Raw genomic sequence first — 25,233 nt, 5'->3', positions numbered from 1 at the left:
AGCGCAGCATAGCATATGAATTAAGTGGTACTAGATAATTAAATGGAAAGGTTGTCACATACTAATATCTTTGATGTGATCATTTCAGCTGAGTGTGGAAAGGCGGATCACGCATGCCCATTGTAATTGCAAAGGTGGTGTGGAGGGTAAGTGCAAGCACACAGCAGCCGTCGTTGCATATGTGAATAACGAAAACCCACACACTCAAACTTCGAGACCAAATAAATGGAAGGCGCCGTCCAACAAACAGTTGAAGCTTTACACAAAAGGCGTTACATTCAGGGAAATGTTTCCACCGAAATCGTCTCCACCGACTTGCACCTCGTCCATCCCAGAAGAGGCGGTAAATATGAACAGTGCACAGGGACTTATGTTAAGGGCCCATTTTGCCTTGAAGCAAAATTCTCGTGCTCTTGAGGCTTTAATGCCGTCCATTGGGTGGTCATCTCCCTGCTTCGCATCCGCTGAGTGCACATCAGAAGACATAGAGGGTATTGAACACATTATGGTAGACGAGGACACATGCACTGCAGTAGCCTTATCAACAGTCCAGCAAAGCCACTGTCCGGAATGGCATGTCTTGAGGGGGCAAAGGCTTTCAGCGAGCTCCAAAGCACACAGAATTCGGACACGCCGAGCAGACTTCGAGGCACTTGCTCGTGACTTCTGTAAGCAGAAAGTTTTTCAGTGAGGCCTGTAGGTATGGCAGCGCAATGGAAGGCACTGCACGAAAAATGTACGAGCAGCAGGAAGGCTGCACAGTTATCAGGGCAGGCCTCGTTATCAGTAAGGTCCAAGGCTGGCTCTGTTGCAGTCCAGATGGACTAATACAGAGAGATGACACAGTTTTATTGGAAATCAAGTGCCCATTCAGGTGTCGTGAACAACCTATCATTGACAGGGCAGGCAACATTTCGGTGGATTATTTGCACTGTGTTGATGGGGAGTTACGGCTAAAAGAAAGTCACCCTTACTACACCCAGGTGCAGGTTTCATTATATGTGCTCAGCTTCTACCTATGCCACTTCTTCGTCTACTCACAAGCACAGACAATAAATGTGCAAGTAAAAAAAGATAACACCTTCCTGGAGTCCTTGATTCCCAAGATGGAGTGGTTTTATTTTAAGTTTTATAAGGCCAGAGTTGATAAAAATGCACAAGTAGAGCATTTATCTAGAATACTGCATGCACGTGCTCTGTGCAGTTTTTCTTTTTGGTTCCATACCATCAAGATTGTAGCTAAGCGGCACCGTATTAAAACCTAGTCACTACCATGTCTTTCTTTTAGATGCACACATGCTTAATGTTGTTTTGACACTATGTTAAATTCTGACTGTAATTTCCAGGCCAGAACTTTGGTAGCTTATTAGTTATGACCTTAGTAACCTCCTAGTTTACAAGTCGAAACTTCAGTCACGTTGTAGTACTCTAAGGAAAATTATTCAACAAATGTGCAATAAAGAGTTTATTTTCGTAGCATTTTGTCGGTTCCTTTTGAACTGTATTGTTGAGGACACGGTTAGCTAAAATCGCCTGTCAGTATTTCGCTGTCCCATACTAACTCTGTTGTGATTGAAAGTGTTGTGCCAATATTGTATTTGAAGGTGGACCATGTGCTGCACATGTTTATTACTTGAAAGAAATAGCCTTTACCTGGAGACTTTAGATGGGATAAACCATGGAGTGCTGATTTTAGACAACCGTGTCCTCTGCAGTACATGAAATGAACATACTGAAATACGAATAACAGGGGATAGTCGTCAAACCTAGGTCATTTCAAGCATGTACACAGGCCTGCACTGAGTCTTTTACATCTTAAATATTGGCTTCTGCATATTCACGAGTACAGCACACACAGTTACAATTTTGTCTACGTGGCTTCTCAGCTCTTGTGGTAGCTTCACACTCAGGATATTGAATATTTTTAGTCTCTGAATACAGCGCTCAACATGGACACGGTGAGAAGCAATCTTGTAAGTGCGTTCTACTTCAGAAGCAGTGAACTGTTCGTTCATACGGGAAAAGGGGGGGATTTCCAGCGTTACCTGGCGAACATCTAGGTCACATTGTATATGGGGAAAACCCTTGTCTGCCGTCACCATGTCGTCAGCTTCAAGCAGGTCCAACAATCCTGAGTTCGCAGTAATGTATGTGTCACTAGAGCGTCCACCAAACACACTTGAAACAAATGAAATGTAGCCACAGGGTGCTATGCCAACAAGGAATTTTAGTGTGAAGTCACTTTTGTAACTGCTCCAGCAATTAACCTGCTCCCTCACTTCAGAGGGCTTTTCAATGGGCACCTCCGTGCAGTCAATGATCACCCTGCACATTGGATACTTTTCGCAAAAGGAGGGCGGGCATGGTTTCCTGCACTACGTCTCTTGGGAACCACATCAACCACCCTTGGGTCTTCGCATACAATGTGTCCAGGATGGAGTAGAAAGTCCGAGAAGCTGTAGTGCGGTGCACACCAAAGAGGGCACCTAGTGCAGCAAATGTGAGGGCGTGCTTCATTTTCATGAGGAAGAGAAGAAGGCGACTTTCAAGACTGATGTCTGTCATACGTGGTGTCCTGGACTATATAATGTAAAAATAAAACAGTGTTAGTCGGCACAGAAGAATGCAGATATTCATGAAAATTTTCCCCATAAAGTCAATATCAGTAGATAAAGTGCTTGTTACATTAACTGGCATGCTGGGTCTGAGTTATACTGCACACACTTTTCCTCCACAGTCAGAATGGAATTGTACCTGTGTGAACAATCCAAGAAGGACTGCAAAGCAGGCGGCTGATGTTCCTGTCAGATCTTTTAGGACTTCGCCACCGTCAGTTTCAGGCATCACAGACTCGTAGCCACGGAATCCCCGAGGCTGAAGCTGGTCTACGTTTATAGTTTCAGTGCCTCTCTCACGTGTCTCCTTCTGGGGCACCGGAAGGTGGTTGCATTGCACAGATGCCTCACAGTAAGTCGAATTCAGCAGACAGCTGAGGAAAACGCCAGACGCCGTAACACCACTGCCACTTTCATCTGTTTGTGTTGAAACCTAGGAACGAAAAATGCATAGTGCGGCCCTGCTCTTTCAAAGTATCTCACAATGTCTTTGCAAATCGCGCATGCAGGTGTGATCCCTACTTACTTCCTCTGTCCTGTACACGTCTGTGGCGCATTCATCGAATTCCATGTCCTCGTCTGGCGGTCCGTCTTGCTGTTGTCCTTCATTTGCCGTGGTACTTGAGTGTGGAGAGTCTACACCTTCGTCGCACCCTCGTGTCCTCCAGCTTCGTAAAGAAACAGTGGTTGAAGCTAACCGGTCATTTCTTTCCGAACACAAACTCCACATATATACGAATATACAAGCCTAACCGTTGGTACCGAGAAGCCCTGTCCTGGAACACCGTACTCCAACGGCGATATGAGGGTGGAAATATGGTCGGCGCGTAGGATGGAGATGACGGGTCCGTTGATAGCTGACCACCAACAAAATGGGCACTGCAAATCCTAGACCACCTGGCTGGCTGCCACTGTGTTCCATCAGCACTACACGTAGAAAAATTCATAAACTGACGCTTAACCTCCGTGCCAACATAGAAGCGTAAGCGTCCTGTGAGCCAACACTTACTTGATGCGGCGTACGCTTCGTATCCACTTTTCCCGTTGATCTTGAAGGCACGGTCGCCGCGAAAAACAGAAGAACTTAGTGCCTGGTGGGCAGTTCTTGTACGTGTTACTACAGTTTACTATGCAGCAGTTTGTGTTCGACATCTCGAGCGTCTAAAACCAGCACACAACGCTACTGTTAGCAAAGGCGAAGTGGCGGTTTATCACGCGCGCTACTTTCGCTCTAGGACGCACGGCGGCGCCACCAGTTTGTCGCACAGTCCCTATACTATACTATCTGTACTGATATATCGGTACTTTGCCACCTCTTCCCTCTGGTCTGAGTGGAGCTGCAACCACTGCTTGATATGTACTAGGGCATCCCCAACTACGTCATATTTTAGCTCCGTATTAGCGCCGCGAAGCAACTGTGGCTATGAGTGGCGTACAGATGTGGACAGATGGAGGGAGGACGGTAGGCACCCTGTACCCTGCACTGCGGTCCTTGACGTTGCACCGATCTGGAAAACCTTCTGGACAACATTCGTCCTACCACTGCGGTCCCACCTAGAGTCATTGTTGTCCCACCTACAGTAACTATGGCCTTCGTCTTTGTGAAGGGATAATAGGCTTGCGGGGATACACAAGCCCGTGCAAATGGCTTGTGTATCTATCGCTATTTTATTCTGTTTCTATCTTGTGTTTCTATCGCTTGTGTATCTATCGCTATTTTGGGCATTTTGAGAGTACGGCTTTTGTAAGGCGAAATAACTTACGCTTCAGAGTATGGACACTGAGTTCCAAGAGCGAGCATACGCAATCTTGTTTCCGCGCCACGCTATCCACGCGCACGCGCACTTTATAGCACGATGCCATCTATCATGCGCGGGTGAAATGTTTCATTTCGTTTGCAAGCAGCTCATCAAAGTCATCGCTTATCAACATGTCATCAAGGTTGACGGCCTTGAGCTGACTTTGACATCCTCGGGGCGCTCTGCACTCACCGCAATGAACTGAAATGAACTGAATGAATGAATTAAATGAACTTCACCGCATAGCACGCTCCTAGCCAACCATCCTCTCGAATGATATCGTTATCTGCCCTGATTTGTTGAAAACGAGAGGGCTCGCGTGGTTCAACGGTTTCGGCCGGTCGTTCTTTTACTTCCCGTATAATCTCATGATCAGTATAACTCTTCTTCGTCGGGTCCACCGGTAATCTCTGAGGGGTATGCGAAAGTAGAGCGACGTAATCGAAGACCATCGTCTTCGGTGGAATCGCCGGAAGTATTTATAGAAGAACTGTTCCGTATGGCATAGTTGTCTGACGATTGCGTGTCACGACGCGTGCACGACGTGTGCGACGTTATGGACGTTGTGGTGAGAACTGAGTGTCTGCCTGGTTTCGTGTTGATTGGAACCGTGCAGATGCTCTGAACCACTGCGCTGTTCTAGACAGCGAACGTCTCGACTGACGAAGACTCGTTTACGTTGAGGGTCAAACAACATATATCCCTTGCGGTCATCGCAATAAAAAAAAAACAATGTTGGGTATGCTTCTGTCTTCAAGTTTGGACCTGCGATGTGTTGGGATCCATGTAGTATATGCAAGACACCCAAAAACACTCAGGTAGGCAACCGTTTGTTTGCGATTGGTATAAATCTCCTCAGGAGTACGCCCTTGCAATATCCTTTTGCTGCACCTGTTCCTGATGTAAGCTGCTGTATTTACCGCTTCAGCACAGAAGACCTCAAGACCTAACGGGCGTGTTCTAATTACCTGAACTCGTTATTTGGGTTGCTTCGGTGTATCCACTTTGAGGCACTACATCTAAGACACGACTGTCATACCCTAAAAAGAGACTTTCTGTGGCGATGCTTGATATAAATCGCGCTAAACACATGCACACCTCTAAAACAAAGAACAGACTCTGTTCGAAGTATCCACGGCTCTCGTCCTGAGGCACTTCCCTTCATTCTTCCTTACCGGTTCGCAGGGTTTTCTACCCGCCAAGGTACTAGGCTGTGATCCTACGGGACCATTTTTTCTCCCATGCCAGGGGGATAGTCTCTTCCAGGACCGTTATTTCGGAAACAGTTTTTGCCTAGAACCCAGCACGAGAGATTATACATAGTTGTTGTGGAACTGGCATCGCTTCTTATTGAAATATAGGCTGTGGAACCTCGGTAGCACGAGTCCCAGCTCTGCATTGCGCTAACGCTCACAGTTTCGGAATACAAAACATAAGGTAATTAGGAACAAAACGGCAGGACACCCGTAAAACGTGGTTAGAATACGTCAGTGTACTGGGTCCTTACAGAAATATGTGATGACAAACAACGATCAGCGCTTGAAGCGCAATAAATACTTACACTCTCGATTGCTCCCCATTGTTCTCTATCAGAACACACAGAACATTAGGGCCCACCAACATGGCGGCCGGCTGCCGCACCTCTCTCCCACGAGCCCCTCTCCTATGCGCCATCCAGCCTATAGAGATCAGTGGACGGAACACTGAAAGAGCAGAAGAAGAAGAAGCTGGCCAAAGCCAAAGTAGAACAAGAAGAAGAAGTTACGCTGAGCTACTACGGTGAACTAAAGCTACTTCAGTTCTACGGGCTGTTCAGCTGTTTTCCATGCTGTAGTATCATTCATCTCGTCATCACATCACTTTTAGTCTTTAAACCCGAGCTCTCGTCCACCCTTGCACCGACACGTTGACCCGCGGCCTATTGCCTTTGGCTGTGCGCCACAGCAGTTAGAAAAGAAGAAGAAGTTCAACCGGCACCGTCCTACCGTGCGGCCGCGAACATCTGCCCGCTGCATGGGACATTCGATCGCTGTTGGTCCGGACTCATGTAGGGGAACCCAATCTCCTCTACAATAATTAGTTTCGCTTCATTTATCGAATCTCGAATGACCTCCAGGTGCTTGTTAGACAACTCGAGCAGTTGTTCTAGCAGTGCTTTCGAATGAGCTCTCCCAGGAGTCTACAGGGCTAGTCTAGCAAACGTTACACATTTCGATCGCATCGTAAAAATAGAAGACGGAGTTTAGCCTAACCCAAACTTCGAAGACTGATAGGCATTTGTCTCAAGTGTTATTGAAATTTTTCGTAAGTTCTATGGTCATACAGAAAAAAATTAAAAAACGAGCAAGAACTCGCCCCATGCATTTTCAATGGCCTATCTCACGCAAACACGGCCATTTTTCCTTGTCTCTGCTTCACATTCATATCACCTCACACAGGCAGCGCTGCCTACAACGATGTGACATGCCCATTCTGACCATGATTCTGACGTTATGAACTAATCTTCTTCTTCTGGTAGCGTCGTGCCACCTGTGTGCGGTGAAAATGAGGTGCATACAGCAGAAAATGGCGGCTTTTGAGTGAGATAGGGCATCGAAAATGCACAGAGTGATATTTTGCTTGATTTTTAATTTTTTCTTCTCGTTGTCCCCTAATATATTTCTTCAACTGCTGGGGTCACTTCTGAAGTGACTTGTAAGCCAGGAAGTGGGTGATGTTTTTGTGTTTTTTCAAGTTTTTATGAAGTTCCGAAGAAAGTGGGATATTTCCGCGTAGAATGTTCAGACAGATTTCCGAAAGGATTCGAATGTTGTCGCAGCTCAGCTCTTTAAGTAACTGTGCACGGTGCGCCAGTTTGGTGGTGGTCAATACTGTGAGGAGCGTGGGATGTCTTCTAAGATCGGTCATTTCTCGGGAGTAAACAGGAACTGCCGCTCGTGCGGTAAAATACCCGTTCGAAGGCCACGTTACAGAGGTGTTTGCGAGTGAAGATCTACAACTACATAACCGTGCACCTTCTCCGTCGCCTGCGGTTACATGCGTCGAGGAAATAGGAGAGCCCCTGTTTCCCGAATACTTGACATCCGAACGTTTCGATCTGTTGTACTGCCCGAGTGTTTCGGAACAATACGATATAACTGGCGTTCAGAGATATCGTTCGAAAAGCGGCATTGTGATAGAACAAGGCTTGTGTGATCAGGATCACGGATGCATTCTTATGGTGGCTACCATGCACAAACAGCGACTCTACCTCCGATAGAACCCCCTTTTCTGTAATTTGATTGTCAATAACTATGAGAGCGGGATATTATTCATCCCAATCTGTGGGTATCCTGTCCATAAACTCCACGCCGTAGAAATCTTTTTCCCATCCAGCTGCATGCTTTCGTACGTAGAGTATCTTCTGCGGTGGAATGCTAAATAACTCAGGGTGCCTCATTATGTTCTACGTGAGCACTGTCTTGCCACACATGGACGCACCGGAGATAAGAATTCGAGCGGGGTTCTGAAACTGCATGCGCATCGTGGAATAACTTGAGGAGACTGTGTAGCGAGGTGTGATGCATCTTTATTTTCATCCATAGCTCCTAGCACGATTGATGATCATCTCCAGGACTCTTATTTCTTCCTGACATAGTTCCTGAAGTTTGCGCAGTGATACCTGTAAGCCCTGTAAGCCGATAGGTACTCGTCCAAGATTTCGCGTATGATGTCTCGACACTTGTTTGTGGTGAAACAGGGGGGCGATATGTGGCAACAAAGTTCTCTCGCTCGTGTGGTGCATCTAAGTGGAACCACATGGACTTGATGCAGCTGAGTTGTGCTATCTGGACATCTGAGATAAAGCCGCTGCGGGGTTGCTGCCGAGCGCGCCATCTGGCGGGCGCTATCGAAGCTATGTTCAGTAGGCTTAATCAGCCAATCAGTGGGCTTAGAACACACCAATCGGTAGGCTTAGATTGGGGACGGCCAATCAGAGGGCTTAGAAAGTCTGAAAAATGTGGAGAGTGATCAGTAGGCTTAGAATGAACCAATCAGTGGAGCGGGTTAATTAGCATAAAGCTGCAAGCTAGCATAGCTGTGCTCAGCGATCAGCATGCACCAATCAGCATGAAGTGGGTGGAGACAAGTAATTAGCATAAAGGGGCGGAGCTACGGTCAACCAATCAATGATCAGTAGGCTTAGCATGGGCCAATCAACGGGAAGTGGGCGAAGCCAACTAACTAGCATAAAGGAGCGGAGCTATGGTCAATCAATCAACGTTCAATAGGCTTAGCATGGGCCAATCAACGTGAACTGGGCGGAGCTAATGGCCGCCAATCAGATGGCTTAGAATTGGCTTGTGCTGGATTAGAACTGGATTGTGTTGGATTACAACTGGATTTTGGCTTAAAATTGTATTACAATAGGCTTCTCTTGGATTAGAGAAAATTCTTGGCTATAGGACATGTAAATATACTACTCGTATGGAACACTTATGCCGCTTGCGTCGATCCCGTCGTATGAATGTATGAGTGTGAAGAAATGTAAGAGTGAAAGGGGGATGAGTGAGAGAGAGTGGCTGATTTGTCCCCTCCGATGACGCGCCCTTGGCAGTCGCTGGGGAGGTGTGTTAGCTTAGCTCAATTGGTAGAGCCTGGACCAGCAATCCAGAAGACGTAGGTACGAGTCCTACAGCTGGCTAACCTTTTCAGTGACTTCCATCTTTCATCACAAAATAAAACTGTGGATTGGTATGCCGCTACGCTGTATGCTGCTATGTGTACGACGACTCGTGTATGAGTGTCCTCTGCACAAGTCCCGTCCCAGTCTCTCTGCCCGCCTGTCCTTCCCAAGATATCCCAGTTCTCCAGTCTGTGTCAAATACCTCTCGAAGCATAAGTACGAAAGCGATGGAAGTTTCACTCCAAAAGTCGTTTATGATCCTGCGATCTGGATGTACAACGGGATGTACAACGTGAACAATAACGTACACGCAGGGTCGTGAGCTCCCGATCACGTATTGACAAGATTTCTGACCTGTACAAAAACATACGCAGTTTGACAAAGAAACGTGATAAGCTATGTGTATTGATTGACGCTTGTGATGCTGATATCATATGCCTTACGGAAACTTGGCTGTCGGCCAAAATATCGAACACTTAACTTTTTACCTGCTCCAAGAGGTACAGTGTGTATCGCTCCGATCGTGAGCCAGGACAGGCGGCGGTGTATTGAATGCTGTCTCTAACTCTTTTATTACATCACCAATCCATATCAGTTCTAACCTTGAAGCTTTATGGTGAACCATCGAAAGTGCTTCTAACCCCATGGTTATTGGTATTTGTTATCGGCCTCCTCTTCACAACAATACATTCGTGAAGGAACTACACGATGCATTAAATCTCGTAGTCACGAGATACCTAAACACTCCACTTTTCTTATTAGGTGATTTCAACTATCCCGGAATAGATTGGCAAAGGACATTATCCCATGCTCACACCATCTCGAGCGAAGCAGCCTACTTTGTTGAGCTGTGTAACGATTTTAGCCTCACTGAGTTGGTTGCACTTCCCACGAAGGTCGTTGGTGGTCCAGTATACCTGATCTAGTATTAGCCTCAGACCCTGGAAGGGGGTCTGACATCCTACATTTGCCCAGCCTAAGTGGCCACGATGTTCTGCATTTCTACATCAACTTTCCTCTCCGTTCGCGAACGATTCATAGAAAAAGCAGTCGCAATAACCTTTCCATTCCTTTCTCTTTTTCTTAATAAACATATCCCCCCCCCAGTCACAATTATACGTAAATGTCTGACCTTGTTTCCATAAATCGTTAGCTAGAAAATTTCAAAGCTCATTTCCTTAATGACTTCTCAAGTCGGACAGTTGAAGGGAACTGGCAGTTGCTGAGCGATAAAGTTGCCGAGCTCATAGACAAGTACAGGGTTAGGGCTTTGTAACGGAGATAAAACAAATAGAAACTGTGTCGGGAAGTAGGTGTTTGAGTACAGCGTAGATGTCTGCGGATAACTCATGCAAATTAAAAAATAAAACAAAAATAAACCTCCGCTTCTTAACATTTTCAATCGGCTATACCTGTGTTTCAGCTCCTTCTGTCAGATGGCGAAACGTTCGAACGCGACGTTGCAGACGATATTGAAACCAAGTGGAACTGGATACTGAGTGCGAAGTCATCTGCAACGCCGCGTTCGACCGTGTTGCAATCTGACGGAAGGAGCTGAAACACAGGTATAGCCGATCGGAAATGTTAGGCAGCTGCTGTCTTTTTTTTTTCTTTCTTGATTTTCACGATTTATCCGCAAAGAAACGGACCAAGTGGCAGTATCGACATAAAAGTTTGAGGCATAATACGTCCTCCAACGTCTACTTTAGCTTCACGACACAGTTTCTATTTGTTTTATCTCCGTTACAAACCCCGAAGTTTATCTTGGCGAACCCATTCCACTCACTAGAGTCACATCATTCCTCGATTCACCTTGGTTTAACACCACTATTCGGCGTAGAAATAAAAAGCGGAGATTGTTCCGGAAAGCCATAAAAACCCTTTCCCCGCAGGATTGGCAGGGCTACCATGAATGTGCAATGTCACATAAGACTACAATTAAGAAAACCAAGAAAGAGTTCTATACAAATACATTACCCTGCCCATTGACGCACACATGCCCAGCAACTCGGGACAAAACGTAGAGCAGGCTTCACCTGATACTGCTACCATAGAAGCTATGTATTAGGAATAGACAATCGTGTGCAGCACGCTCCCTTGTTGCCGCTTTGCATTCGTTCTCTAGTGGGACGTTGCCTGTGTCATAGCGAAACATTTAGTGCAAGTTTCATTGACGAATATTGGGTTCTTCGAGGTTCCATTTTGGTTCAAATTTCCGACCAGTAAAGGAGGCTTCACGAGATACACTGAAGCTTTGGTTGAGGTCCTCAACCAGGTGAGTTAACGCAAATACACCACGCATTTTGCAAGCAACGCGTGAGTTGAATGCTCTGTACGGCATCTCAACCACCCTACAAGACAGGTAAATTCGCAGAATTTGTCGCACACGCAAAAATAAAACAAGACTCTTGCTGTCACGAGACTCTTGCTTCGATGCACGAAGCTTGTGAGGGGATCTGAGGCCAGCGGCGTGCCAGGCAAGGAATATCGTTATATAAGCGATGGTAAACTAGCACAGAGGCCGATATCAGAGCACTCAGTTGACTCCTTTCGCCTCGTAAAGCAGGCAACATCTACCTATCTCCGAGGGATGCGCGCATTGAAATCGAAGGGCGCGTGTTTTGCGTTGTTGTTCTTATAGCAATGCCTTTAAATGCTGGTTTGTGGGTGAATATTGTCAGGTTCCTTTAGTAGTAATCATTCAACCCAAGTTTTACACAGAAAATCCATGGCAAGTATAGCACTTTTTACTTTAAATTATTTTTTAATTACTTTAAATTTTTTAAATTTAAATTTAAAAATTTTTTAAATTCGGCAAAATCTAACCCAGTGCAATACTTGTCGTGGATTTTCTATGTAAAACTCGGGTTGTAGAAAAAAAAACTAGATAGAAATGAAACAGAGTGGGAAACAATTATTTGAAAATCAATGACGCCATCTTGAAGAAATCACGCCGGTACGGGCGACTGGGGGGGCACGACGGTTGCAGAGGCAGGTGGCCACCTAGTTCCAAGGCATCACACCAGATGGCGCCAGCATCGTAGCTCTATGCGAGAAAGACAGAGAACAACAAAGTACTAGCGGCACGTAAAAATGGCAGCACTGCTCAACAAGTCTAGGCATGTGAGAGAAAAGGCCTAACCACAGCGTCACAACAGTACGCGGCTAACACAAGGCGGGAACCACTAGCCACACGACGGTAAATGTGCATCAACGGGCTTGGTATGGGACACCGCTAAACAAGTCTAAACATGCGTGTACAGCGAGAAAAGGCTTAACACGAGCACGGTAAAACAACGCACAAACACCGGTAAAGCACTCACCTTTTTTCCCTGCGACTGCCCATCAGCCAGGCAGAAACTGAGCAGGCGCGGGGACTGCGGAGCAACCGAGCGCACGTCTGCTCTCCGCGACAGCCAGCCAGAAACTGAGCGAGCGCGGGGACTGTGGAGCAACCGAGCGCACGTCGGCTCTCCGCGACAGCCAGCGAGCAACTGACTGGGACGCCGCTCCGCGGCCGCTACGCATGCGCGCGCGCTCTTAGCGCCCTCTACGGCGACCACCTGCGAGAGGCTAAGGAGAAGAGCATTCCTGCGCCCCCTCCAAGCCGTTCTCATTGGTCGTGACGTCATCCTATTGTCTCAGGGATACCCTGTTTTTTTTTCACTAATGCTCCTTTGGACAAGGTCCACCTGAAACAATAGTGCCACGGTATGACGTCATCATACACCTGCGTGGCTCAAGGACACGTGCGCTCTAGACAGGGGACCTATTATTTATTGAATCATTATCCCAAGATTATTTCCTTTATTCTTCTATAACGATTCCATAGGAAGCTATTGCAGAAGAGCACCATGTATCAAAGCTGATCGTAGGAATTCCAATGTCTTACTAAATGAGACTTGCAAAAGCACAAAATACCCTAACACGTAACTCCATCAACGGCTAATAAGAGGACTAGGCACTCAACAAATCAACACAGAGTACGGGTAACAAGGAGCGCAGAACGATGCGTCTACTCCAACCGACAGCTAGGCACGGAACTGAGTCGTAATGCGTTTTCTCCTCTATAAAGTCATGCATCTGTCTCTCTTGCGGTTGATTGCGGAACTAATTTAATCGCAAAATTATTAAGAATAGCACTATTCCCATTCAGGGCAGCACTATCGACCTCGTCAAGACAAGAATGCTCCTTGTCAAAAAAGAAAAAATACAAAGCGTCAACAAAGGAAAGCATGCATATCGGGGCATGTCAGGACACGTCAGGACAAATCGCACGACTGTTGGGCAACAGAGGAAAACAAACACTTGTACAGAGTGAAAAGACACTCACTATCATTGGACACGTACACTACATTCCCTCATTGTAAATCCGCTCGTCACAAAATCCACCTGCATTGTCGAACACCATTCACCAGTGACGAACGACACATCCGCACCCCATCAGAGGCAGACAGAACCCCACCTAAGCTACGCTCTTCCACTGACGATCAACGCAATTGCTAGGAGCAGAATTAACGTATCTACACCCGCCAGTGTCCAAGAGAGAAGTGAATCCTTGCGCCCCCTGCAGGCCACTCTCATTGGTCGTGACGTCATCCTATTGACTCAGGGCTACACTGTTTTTTTCCACTAATGCTCCCCTAGACAAGGTCAACCTGAAAGAATAGTATCGCGGTATGACGTCATCATGCAGGACGCTTACGCTCTAGACAGGGGAACTTATTGAATCACTATCCCAAGATTATTTCCTTTATTCTACTATAATGATTGCATAGGGAACTATTGCAGAAGAGCACCATACCTGAGAGGAGATTGGACGAATTAAGCATTTCATTCCCAAATTCTTACTAAATTAGACTTTCAAAAGAACAAAATATCCTAACACCTTCAATGCCTACATACAACGAGCTAATTGAGACATGTCCATTCCTTCCGAGAGCCAGGCAGCTAACTGAATAATGTCGCTTTGTTCCTCGACTGGATAAAGCCATGCACCTGTCCCCCTTGCGGTTACTCTCTGAACTAAATGAATCGCAAAATTATTAAGAATAGCACTACTCCCATTCAAGGCAGCACTGTCGTCAAGAATGTTCCTTGTCAAAAAGAAAAAAAAACTACATGTAGAAGGAAAACATGACAGAACAGGCCAGGGCATGTCAGTGCATGCTTGTCAGACAAGAAGGGGGAAAAAAGATAAACACTTGAACAAAGCAAAAAACCAACATCAAAGTATTTCTAAGCACACGCACTCCTCTTATTCAAAAACAGTGCCCATCATAAATCCGTCCAGGACAATACATACCATTTTTCTATTGCTACACTTTTTTCCAGTAACGGTCAATGCATTGCTACAGACTGCGTGATGTCATCACATCCTGCCAGAAGAAGACAGTGGCAAAGACAATGACATCAAGGTGAAAAAGCGGGCGTGTTGGTGTTGATCTTGCATGACAAACTGGGAACGGGACAGAGAGAGGAGACGACAGGACAGGTCCTGTCCTGTGTTCCTTTGTCCTACTCTTAATGACATTAAAATTCAACAAAAAAGCACACCAGTAAACTCCCACTGCTCTTTCAAAATAATAAGTGAGTCTACTCAACATCATCACCAGGCTTATGTAATACACGACCCTTTCTATGCTAGTATACTCATTGTCTGAGGCTACACCTGCTAGCAAAAAAGCGTGAAAGCCGGGGGGGGGGGGGGGCAAAGTTCCATTCGCGCTCGACGGAGGACTAGACAGAACGCCTTTACGGGAACATGATGGCATTCCCACCATATTAATGATTATTGCATTGCAGTTTAGAAAAACTACTACAAAACTATAATTTTAGGAGCCTATTAAAATTATACTTTCTATGGAAACTATAATTGCCCTATTACTTGGATCGCTATTAATGAAGCGCTCCAATTTTTTCTCTCTTCCCATTTTAGCCTTGTCATGCAGTAAAGCAGACTCACATCCAAAATAATTAATTTACACTGAGGGTGCCGTGCTTCAGGAATTCCTATCCTGCGCTCAGATGCAAGCATTTCTGCACGAATACCTATAACAGCTTACTTCTTCAACATACCGAGCTCCTAACAGCATCTAACAAACAAGCAGAGAAACCCGCTTCTCAGCTTTACCATGCGCCTTTCTTCTGCACGAAAGCAATGATTTGAGGAAAGAGCAGCGAAAATTGCGCGCACTTGTGCTTGACTTAAAAAAACTGGAGCATATGCTAATAAACTAAGAAAAAGACGCTCATGTCTGGTATCAGATAATGCTACATACACAGCCGCATTGTCCCTTCGTAAAGAAAGCACAGGACGAGGGCACACAAATTCCTTTAAGCGAGCAGGGAAAAGGCTTAAGACCTCAGGAATAATAGCACAGTCACCGGACATCGCCACGCGGCTAACACAAGATAACAACAAGGTACTAGCGGTAGGTAAAATTGCAACACTGCTAAACAAGATCAGACATGATGACGTCACAAATCAAGAAAACAAGCACGCACACTCAGACAGCAGCTCAGTAATGCACAAGGAGACGTGCTTTATAGGAATTTCTACTCCACACTCAGATACCAGCATTTCTGCACAAATACCTATAAATGCAAACAGCTTACTCCATCAACATATCGAGCAAAGTGAATACTGGCACTCAACATCATATAACAAAAAACAAACAAATTCAATTCTTATGAACTCTCCTTTGCCAAGCAGCAGTCTTCTGTTCTACCTGGATGCTGACTTTTTCCCCTCGCCTACATTCTGAGTAAAAGCAGTGAAAGGAAAAAAGAACAGCGAAAAATTTTACGCATTTGTGCGCCAATAGCTGTAACTGCAAGAAATCGTAGCGCACGCTAATAAACTGAGTCATACACAGTTGCATTGCCCTTGCGTAAAGAAAGCACAGGACAGGGATACACAAATTTCCTTAAGCGAGCAGGGAAAAGGCTTAAGTCGAACCGCTCAGGAATAATTGGAGAATCACCGCTTATCCCTGTACGCGGCTAGCACAACATGACAGCAACAAGATATTAGCGAAGGGTAAAATTTGCAAGACACTACTGAACAAGTGCAGACATGCGACATCGCATACAAAATACTGCTCATCGGGGAAAAGGTCTAAGCCTGCAACATAAAAACGTACAGCATACACAACTTCATTTTTCTATTTCGCGTAAACTAAACGCGGTCTGCTTGGAAAACGACGCACAAATTTTCTTGCCGGCGTCGGGCACTCATAAAATACCCTGCCCAAAACAAAGACTTCACCAGGTTCGCGAGGCAATTCCATTAAAAACGCTCGTCCTATCCTACAGATAGCAGTGCAAACGCGACTAATACCCTTATTTTTTAAACCACTATTTCACGCAATAGTACATAAATGTATCACTCGTGTCACACGAAAAGGCAAACACTTACTTGTCAAGTGGGGTCCCTGGTTCAGAAAAGCGCGCGCACACACACACATACTCATATTTTCACACTCACAAACACAAAGTCTCTTTTCACAACCACATAAATCCATATGATTCCCCAGGTCAATAATTATCCAACCAGCGTCAAAACTGGGAGAACGCACATATGCCTACACAAAACAATAGGTCTTCGTTCCGGATGTAATAGGATATCACCAGTCGACCGTCGCAAAGCAAAAAAGAAACACAGCATCGCAGGCATGCATGTTCGCTATACATGCACCAAGAAATCGGTGCCGTGCCTCTGCGCAGCGATCATTATACAGGAGTGAATTCACTTCGTTTTCTTTTTATGTCCTTGCACCCATTTTTTTTTGCAAGAATATTATAGAGCAGAACGGGTAAATGTTAACATCATTCGCTACACACTGTAGCTCTCATCATTTTTAAACCAAACCACTTAACATGTGTTCATAGGCCCTCACTAAATAGGTGAGCCGATAAGGACTCAAAATAAAATCAAATAAAATAATCATTCCACCATCGCTGGCTGTGTTTGTGTATGTATAGCATGTCCGTAACATCTAAATCAATAGTTACTCATTTTCATCACTTCTATTTCCCCTATTCCAGAGGTATGACATTGTATATGCACGAGGGACGTGCTATACAAGTAAAAAAAGACTGGTACGCCATATGCAGTGATGTAAAACTTTCAGTCGCACAGTAACTCTGTCATTGACCCTATCTGCAGATGCCCCGATGGGACTAGTGGTGCATGCTGCCACATTCTCGCTATCCTGCGTGTTCTAATCCTGTTAAAGAGCAAGGGCTTCAAGGAAGCACCACCGGAGCTCTCATGCACAGAGCTTCCACAGATGTGGAGACGTCTTCGATGCCACAATATCCGTCCAATGAGTGTAAGGGATGTCGACTGGAAGAGCCCTCGTGAAGGAGGACAGCTTCTGCCCATAGGCACACGGCTATTTGATGTACGCGCTGCGAATTTGGAAGATCACGAGCAGCTGGAATCTTTTCAGAAGCTGGTGCAGACCTTGGAGACACTTGACACAACTGAATTTGCTCCTGTCCTCCAAGCGGGAAAGGGGTCTTTGAAGCATACAAAGCTCGGTTTGGCACCAGCTTCCTCTTCACTCTCCAATCAGCAAGTGACGCTGTCGTCGGGTTGCAAGACCCGGCTTTCTGATACTATGTACACTGAACGTGGCACAGTGACTTCAGTGGAGGGTTGTTCCTCTTGGACCCCACTTGACAAGTTTGGGTACACAACAGAGCAGTGTGCTCCCATCAACACGCCTTGGCCCAGCAAACCATTAATATCCATGGGACATCCCTACAAGGTCGCGAACGTCCTGAATATCTCGACATCCATAGGATATCTATGGGATATCGCACAATTTCATTGCGTTTTGGGCTTACTCCAGTAAACAACAGATGTCCCTGGTACGTTGGAAGGATATTGCACTCTGGATGTTTTAATGTCCCATGACAAGCAGCCTGTAGATACTAGGGATGTCTATGGGAGATCCAGGAAATATTTGTTTGTCCTTATAGAGACGGTAACCTGAATTAAAAACACAGTAGTTGATAGGAAGGGATGTCAGAAATGTTGTTGGGTATACTATGGGTTGATGCAGAAACACAGGAATTGCAAAGATACATCCTCGTCACCGTTACAAATGGTTTACGCCACGCTACCCCTAACGAACGTGTGTGTAACGATTTGTATTTCAGTATATGTTCCATGCAGCTCGCAAATAGAGGTTACTGCGGGTTTTTCCAAGTGGTCCAAGTGAGGCGGGCAGGGTTCGGCACTTATGCTGGCGTGTCCCATGGTGTTGCTGTACTGTGATGAAACCTGTTAGGCTAAGGTAATGTATTTGTTCCCAATAGTATCAAATGGGTTAAAACACACAATAAATATTATTTGCTGGAACACAGTTGCAGTGGTCTCTACGCACTCTACAAACACTAAATATCTGATGCACAAAATTGTTAAAAGCAAAATATGTACGATATTCGTAATCTCCCGTATATATCCAAATATCCGTAACAGACGGTGACTATTTAGTGAAGGCCTATGAACGCATGTTGAGTGGTTTGGTTTAAAAATGATGAGAGCTACAGTGTGTAGCGAATGATGTTCACATTTACCCGTTCTGCTCAGTAATATTCCTTCAAAATACATATATTTTGAAGGAATATTATGGAGCAGAACGGGTAAATGCAAGGACATAAAAAGAAAACGAAGTGAATTCACTCCTGTATAATGATCGTTGCGCAGAGGCACGGCACCGTTTTCTTGGTGGATGTATAGCGAACATGCATTCCTGCGATGCTTTGTTTCTTTTTTGCTTTGCGACGGTCGACTGGTGATATCTTATTACATCCGGAACGAAGACCTATTGTTTTGTGTAGGCATACGTGCGTTCTCCCCGTTTTGATGCTGGTTGGATAATTATTGACATGGGGAATAATATGTGGTTGTGAAAATAGACTGTGTTTGTGGAAATATAACTGTGTGGAAATATAAGTGTGTGCCTGTGTGTGTGTGCGCGCGCGCTTTTCTGAACCAGGGACCCCACTTGACAAGTAAGTGTTTGCCTGTTCGTGTGACACGAGTGATGCATTTATGTACTATTGCGTGAAATAGTGGTTTAAAAAATAATGGCATTAGTCGCGTTTGCATTGCTATCTGTAGGATAGGACGAGCGTTTTTAATGGAATTGCCTCGCGAACCTGGTGAAGTCTTTGGCAGGGTATTTTATGAGTGCCCGACGCCGGCAAGAAAATTTGTGCGTCGTTTTCCAAGCAGACCGCGTTTAGCTTACGCGAAATAGAAAAATGAAGTTGTGTATGCTCTATGTTTTTCTGTTGCAGGCTTAGACCTTTTCCCCGATGAGCAGTATTTTGTATGCGATGTCGCATGTCTGCACTTGTTCAGTAGTGTCTTGCAAATTTTACCCTTCGCTAATATCTTGTTGCTGTCATGTTGTGCTAGCCGCGTACAGGGATAAGCGGTGATTCTTCGATTATTCCCGAGCGGTTCGACTTAAGCCTTTTCCCTGCTCGCTTAAGGAAATTTGTGTATCCCTGTCCTGTGATTTCTTTACGCAAGGGCAATGCAACTGTGTATGACTCAGTTTATTAGCGTGCGCTACGGTTTCTCGCAGTTACAGCTATTGGCGCACAAATGCGTAAAATTTTTCGCGGTTCTTTTTTCCTTTCACTGCTTTTACTCAGAATGTAGGCGAGGGGAAAAAGTCAGCATCCAGGTAGAACAGAAGACTGCTGCTTGGCAAAGAAGAGTTCATAAGAATTGAATTTGTTTGTTTTTTGTTATATGATGTTGAGTGCCAGTATTCACTTTGCTCGATATGTTGGTGGAGTAAGCTGTTTGCATTTATAGGTATTTGTGCAGAAATGCTGGTATCTGAGTGTGGAGTAGAAATTCCTATAAAGCACGTCTCCTTGTGCATTACTGAGCTGCTGTCTGAGTGTGCGTGCTTGTTTTCTTGATTTGTGACGTCATCATGGTATGTCTGATCTTGTTTAGCAGTGTTGCAATTTTACCTACCGCTAGTACCTTGTTGTTATCTTGTGTTAGCCGCGTGGCGATGTCCGGTGACTGTGCTATTATTCCTGAGGTCTTAAGCCTTTTCCCTACTCGCTAAAGGAATTTGTGTGCCCTCGTCCTGTGCTTTCTTTACGAAGGGACAATGCGGCTGTGTATGTAGCATTATCTGATACCAGACATGAGTGTCTTTTTCTTAGTTTATTAGCATATGCCTCAGTTTTTTTAAGTCAAGCACAAGTGCGCGCAATTTTCGCTGCTCTTTCCTCAAATCATTGCTTTCGTGCAGAAGAAAGGCGCATGGTAAAGCTGAGAAGCGGGTTTCTCTGCTTGTTTGTTAGATGCTGTTAGGAGCTCGGTATGTTGAAGAAGTAAGCTGTTATAGGTATTCGTGCAGAAATGCTTGCATCTGAGCGCAGGATAGGAATTCCTGAAGCACGGCACCCTCAGTGTAAATTAATTATTTTGGATGTGAGTCTGCTTTACTGCATGACAAGGCTGAAATGGGAAGAGAGAAAAAATTGGAGCACTTCATTAATAGCGATCCAAGTAATAGGGCAATTATAGTTTCCATAGAAAGTATAATTTTAATAGGCTCCTAAAATTATAGTTTTCTAGTAGTTTTTCTAAACTGCAATGCAATAATCATTAATATGGTGGGAATGCCATCATGTTCCCGTAAAGGCGTTCTGTCTAGTCCTCCGTCGAGCACGAATGGAACTTTGCCCCCGGCTTTCGCGCCTTTTTGCTCGCAGGTGTAGCCTAGAATGAGTATGCGAGCATAGAAAGGGTCGTGTATTACATAAGCCTGGTGATGATGTTGAGTGGACTCACTTATTATTTTAAAAGAGCAGTGGTAGTTTACTGGTGTGCTTTTTTGTTGAATTTTAATGTAAGAATGAATATCATTAAGAGTAGGACAAAGGAAATAGTCTTGCGATTCAATAAATAATACGATTCTTTGTCTTTGCCGCTGTCTTCTTCAGGCAGGATGTGATGACGTCACGCAGTCTGTAGCAATGCATTGACCGTTACTGGAAAAAAGTGTAGCAATACAAAAATGGTATGTATTGTCCTGGACAGATTTATGATGAGCACTGTTTTTGAATAAGAGGTGTGCGTGTGCTTAGAAATAGTTTGATGTTGGTTTTTTGCTTTGTTCAAGTGTTTCTCTTTGCTTTTTTTTCCCTTGTTGTCTGACTAACATGCGCTGACATGCCCTGGCCTGTTCTGTCATGTTTTCCTTCTACATGTAGTTTTTTGACAAGGAACATTCTTGACGATAATGCTGCCATGAATGGGAGTAGTGCTATTCTTAATAATTTTGCGATTTATTTAGTTCAGAGTGTAACCGCAAGGGGGACAGGTGCATGGCTTTATCCAGTCGAGGAACAAAGCGACATTATTCAGTTAGCTGCCTGGCTCTCGGAAGGGATGGACATGTCTCGATTAGCTCGTTGTATATAGGCATTGAAGGTGTTAGGATATTTTGTTCTTTTGAAAGTCTAATTTAGTAAGACTTTGGGAATGAAATGCTTAATTCCTACAATCTCCTCTCATGTATGGTGCTCTTCTGCAATATTTCCCTATGCAATCATTATAGTAGAATAAAGGAAATAATCTTGGGATAGTGATTCAATAAGTAACAGTTCCCCTGTCTAGAGCGTAAGCGTCCTTGAGCCACGCACCTGCATGATGACGTCATACCGCGATACTATTGTTTCAGGTTCACCTTGTCTAGGGGAGCATTAGTGGAAAAAACAGTGTAGCCCTGAGTCAATAGGATGACGTCACGACCAATGAGAGTGGCCTGCAGGGGGCGCAAGGATTCACTTCTCTCTTGGACACTGGCGGGTGTAGACACGTTAATTCTGCTCCTAGCAATTGCGTTGATCGTCAGTGGAAGAGCGTAGCTTAGGTGGGGTTCTGTCTGCCTCTGATGGGGGCGGATGTGTGGTTCGTCACTGGTGAATGGTGTTCGACAATGCAGGTGGATTTTGTGACGAGCGGATTTACACTGAGGGAATGTAGTGTACGTCTCCGATGATAGTGAGTGTCTTTTCACTCTGTTCAAGTGTTTGTTTTCCTCTGTTGCCCAACAGTCGTGCGATTTGTCCTGACGTGTCCTGACATGCCCCAATATGCATGCTTTCCTTTGTTGACGCTTTGTATTTTTTCTTTTTCGACAAGGAACATTCTTGTCTTGACGATGTCGATAGTGCTGCCCTGAATGGAAATAGTGCTATTCTTAATAATTTCGCGATTAAATTAGTTCCGCAATCAACCGCAAGAGAGACAGATGCATGACTTTATAGAGGAGAAAACGCATTACGACTCAGTTCCGTGCCTAGCTGTCGGTTGGAGGAGACGCATCGTTCTGTGCTCCTTGTTACCCGTACTCTGTGTTGATTTGTTGAGTGCCTAGTCCTCTTATTAGCCGTTGATGGAGTTACGTGTTAGGATATTCTGTTCTTTTGCAAGTCTCATTTAGTAAGACTTTGGAATCCCTACGATCAGTTTTCATGCATGGTGCTCTTCTTCAATAGCTTCCTATGCAATCGTTATAGAAGAATAAAGGAAATAATCTTGGGATAGTGATTCAATAAATAATAGGTCCCCTGTCTACAGCGTACGCACCCTTGAGCCACGCAGATGCATGATGACGTCATACCGTGGCACTATTGTTTCAGGTGGACGTTGTCCAAAGGAGCATTAGTGAAAAAAAAAACAGGGTAGCCCTGAGACAATAGGATGACGTCACGACCAATGAGAACGGCCTGCAGGGGGCGCAAGGATTCACTTCTCTCTTGGACACTGGCGGGTGTAGACACGTTAATTCTGCTCCTAGCAATTGCGTTGATCGTCAGTGGAAGAGCGTAGCTTAGGTGGGGTTCTGTCTGCGTCTGATGGGGTGCGAATGTGTGGTTCGTCACTGGTGAACGGTGATGGTGGATTTTGTGACGAGCGGATTTACAATGAGGGAATGTAGCGTACGTGTCCGATGATAGTGAGTGTCTTTTCACTCTGTTCAAGGACGCAAAGACGGACTAGGATGACGTCACGACCAATGAGAACGGCCTGCAGGGGGCGCAGGAATCCTCTTCTCTCTTAGCCTCTCGCAGGTGGTCGCCGTAGAGGGCGCTAAGAGCGCGCGCGCATGCGTAGCGGCCGCGGAGCGGCGTCCCAGTCAGTTGCTCGCTGGCTGTCGCGCAGAGCAGACGTGCGCTCGGTTGCTCCGCAGTCCACGCGCTCGCCCAGTTTCTGGCTGGCTGTCGCGGAGAGCAGACGTGCACTCGGTTGCTCCGCAGTCCCCGCGCCCGCTCAGTTTCTGCCTGGCTGATGAGCAGTCACAGGGGAAAACGGTGAGTGCTTTACCGGTGTTTGCGCATTGTTTTACCGTGCTCGTGTTAAAGGAGTACAGAGGGCCATCAAAAAAAAATTCAGATTAAGACATCTGATGAGAGTGTGTGTGTCATTATACCGAATAGCGCGAAAGGTTTTCATGTGTGCAATTTGTTTCCCAGAAAAAAACTCACATAAACATAGCTCCGCGCCTTCACCCTTAACTCGCCACTCCAGCTATAACGAGGATTAGGAGGTATGATGGCACGTCACCGATGACGGCATAAGGGGACTCGTTGTGGTTTGCCGGTCAGTGGGGGTCAGCGCATTGTCCTTTTGCCACCGTAAACCTGTTTTGCCAGTTCTCCCGGAGAATTGGGGATAGAAGGTGCGGCCGAAGCATTACCGAGCAAGGAGAAAGGCTTTATCAGAACCCAGAACAGCCGAGTAGCAGACGACAGGGGAGTAGCAGAAAACATTTCTCTAGGCCAATCAGCGAGCGTTCTCCTTATAGCGTCAGCGCGAGGCAGATCACAGGCTGGTACTGCTCTTCACCACCGTTGTGCACGGTCGCTTTTTGCGGCGTATTTTAAATTCAATTTCTGCAACAATTATGACTCTGTGGTGTAAATTACTTCGTATGGTGCATCTTATACCCCTGTCAGACGTACTAATTTAGTGTCACTTATTTGAAGTGCACTCCGTCCTGTAATGTCACTTTCACTAGGCTCCTGCTGCACGGCATAAGTAAGTGTCACTAAGTAGTCATGGTGATGACGATGGGCGAGCTTGAACTCCCACCTAACATCGGGGAGTGCGCCATGCTTTCTTGGTAAAATCATTTTTCTTACATTCAGAAACATTTCATAAAGATTTTCTTCGCAGTTGAAGTCGATTGAACGTCATAAATATAATTGTTGCGAACCAACACAAGTATATTTATTTGACAAATTTTCAATCTTCTTCTTCACCTCTTTGGTGGTGTTTACTGTGTCTTGCGCGTGCAACTGGCCCGCGATGTCAGCATACACTTTCGCGTTTCGCTTGGTCCTCCCATGTTCTGATAGCATAGGTTTCTATCTCAGACCACGATGCCCTGTCTTTTTTGTCTTCTATTATTCAGTGCTTCACTGCGAGTATTTCGCGATTTCGCCGGTAACACAACCACCGTGCAATGTCAACAAATATGGCTGCCGCGAAGTGGATTACGAACTCTACTGGGCAGTCTGTGAACGAGAGTACCGGTAAATCACGCCAAAAATCCTTACGTCTTTCTTATACAAATCAGCGCTGTCTTAACAAATTTGTCCAAAAATAAATTCCGATTGGGTTGTTTCTTTCCTTTTCCAAAAATAAGCTTTTTGTTACACAATCCCTGCCGTGGAGGCTACGTACTTGATTGTCGCAGGCAAAGTGAAGTGAGTTTGGCGAACTCACTTCATCGTAAGTGTACTTTGCATTTAGTGTCACTAAAAGATGCCGTGTGACTCCGAAAGAATGGCACTTACTGCAAGTGTACTCGCTGAAAGTGACACTAAATTAGTACATCTGACAGGGGTATTACTGGCAAACTTAACAGTTTTATAGGAAGAAAACTGGGTGTTAAAAATGACTTCTGTGCTACTTTAAGCCTTTTCTCGCTGTACGCGCGTGTTTAGACTTGTTTAGCGGTGTCCCATACCAAGCCTGTTGACGCACGTTTACCGTCGTGTGGCTAGTGGTTCCTGCCTTCTGTTAGCCGCGTACTGTTGTGACGCTGCGGTTATGCCTTTTTCTCGCATGCCTAGACTTGTTGAGCAG

At 45.4% G+C, this 25,233-nt stretch overlaps 1 protein-coding gene across 1 annotated transcript; it reads right to left on the bottom strand.

Moving 5' to 3' along the window:
* Positions 1 to 2,308: 2,308 nt before the first annotated feature.
* LOC135387167 (uncharacterized) lies at positions 2,309 to 3,872 on the bottom strand. Its single transcript, XM_064616517.1, has 5 exons — positions 3,625 to 3,872; positions 3,369 to 3,542; positions 3,142 to 3,283; positions 2,755 to 3,048; positions 2,309 to 2,580 (listed from the first exon to the last, which is right to left on the bottom strand). Exons 1-5 carry the CDS (start codon positions 3,765 to 3,767, stop codon positions 2,314 to 2,316), a joined length of 1,020 nt encoding a protein of 339 aa, XP_064472587.1. The 5' UTR covers positions 3,768 to 3,872; the 3' UTR covers positions 2,309 to 2,313.
* Between the last annotated feature and the right edge of the window lie 21,361 nt (positions 3,873 to 25,233).

This window comes from Ornithodoros turicata, chromosome 3 (assembly GCF_037126465.1).
Source record: "Ornithodoros turicata isolate Travis chromosome 3, ASM3712646v1, whole genome shotgun sequence".
Taxonomy (NCBI): Eukaryota; Metazoa; Arthropoda; class Arachnida; order Ixodida; family Argasidae; genus Ornithodoros; species Ornithodoros turicata.
Note: the sequence above shows the minus strand (reverse complement) of the source record. Positions and strands in the feature narration are given on the sequence as shown.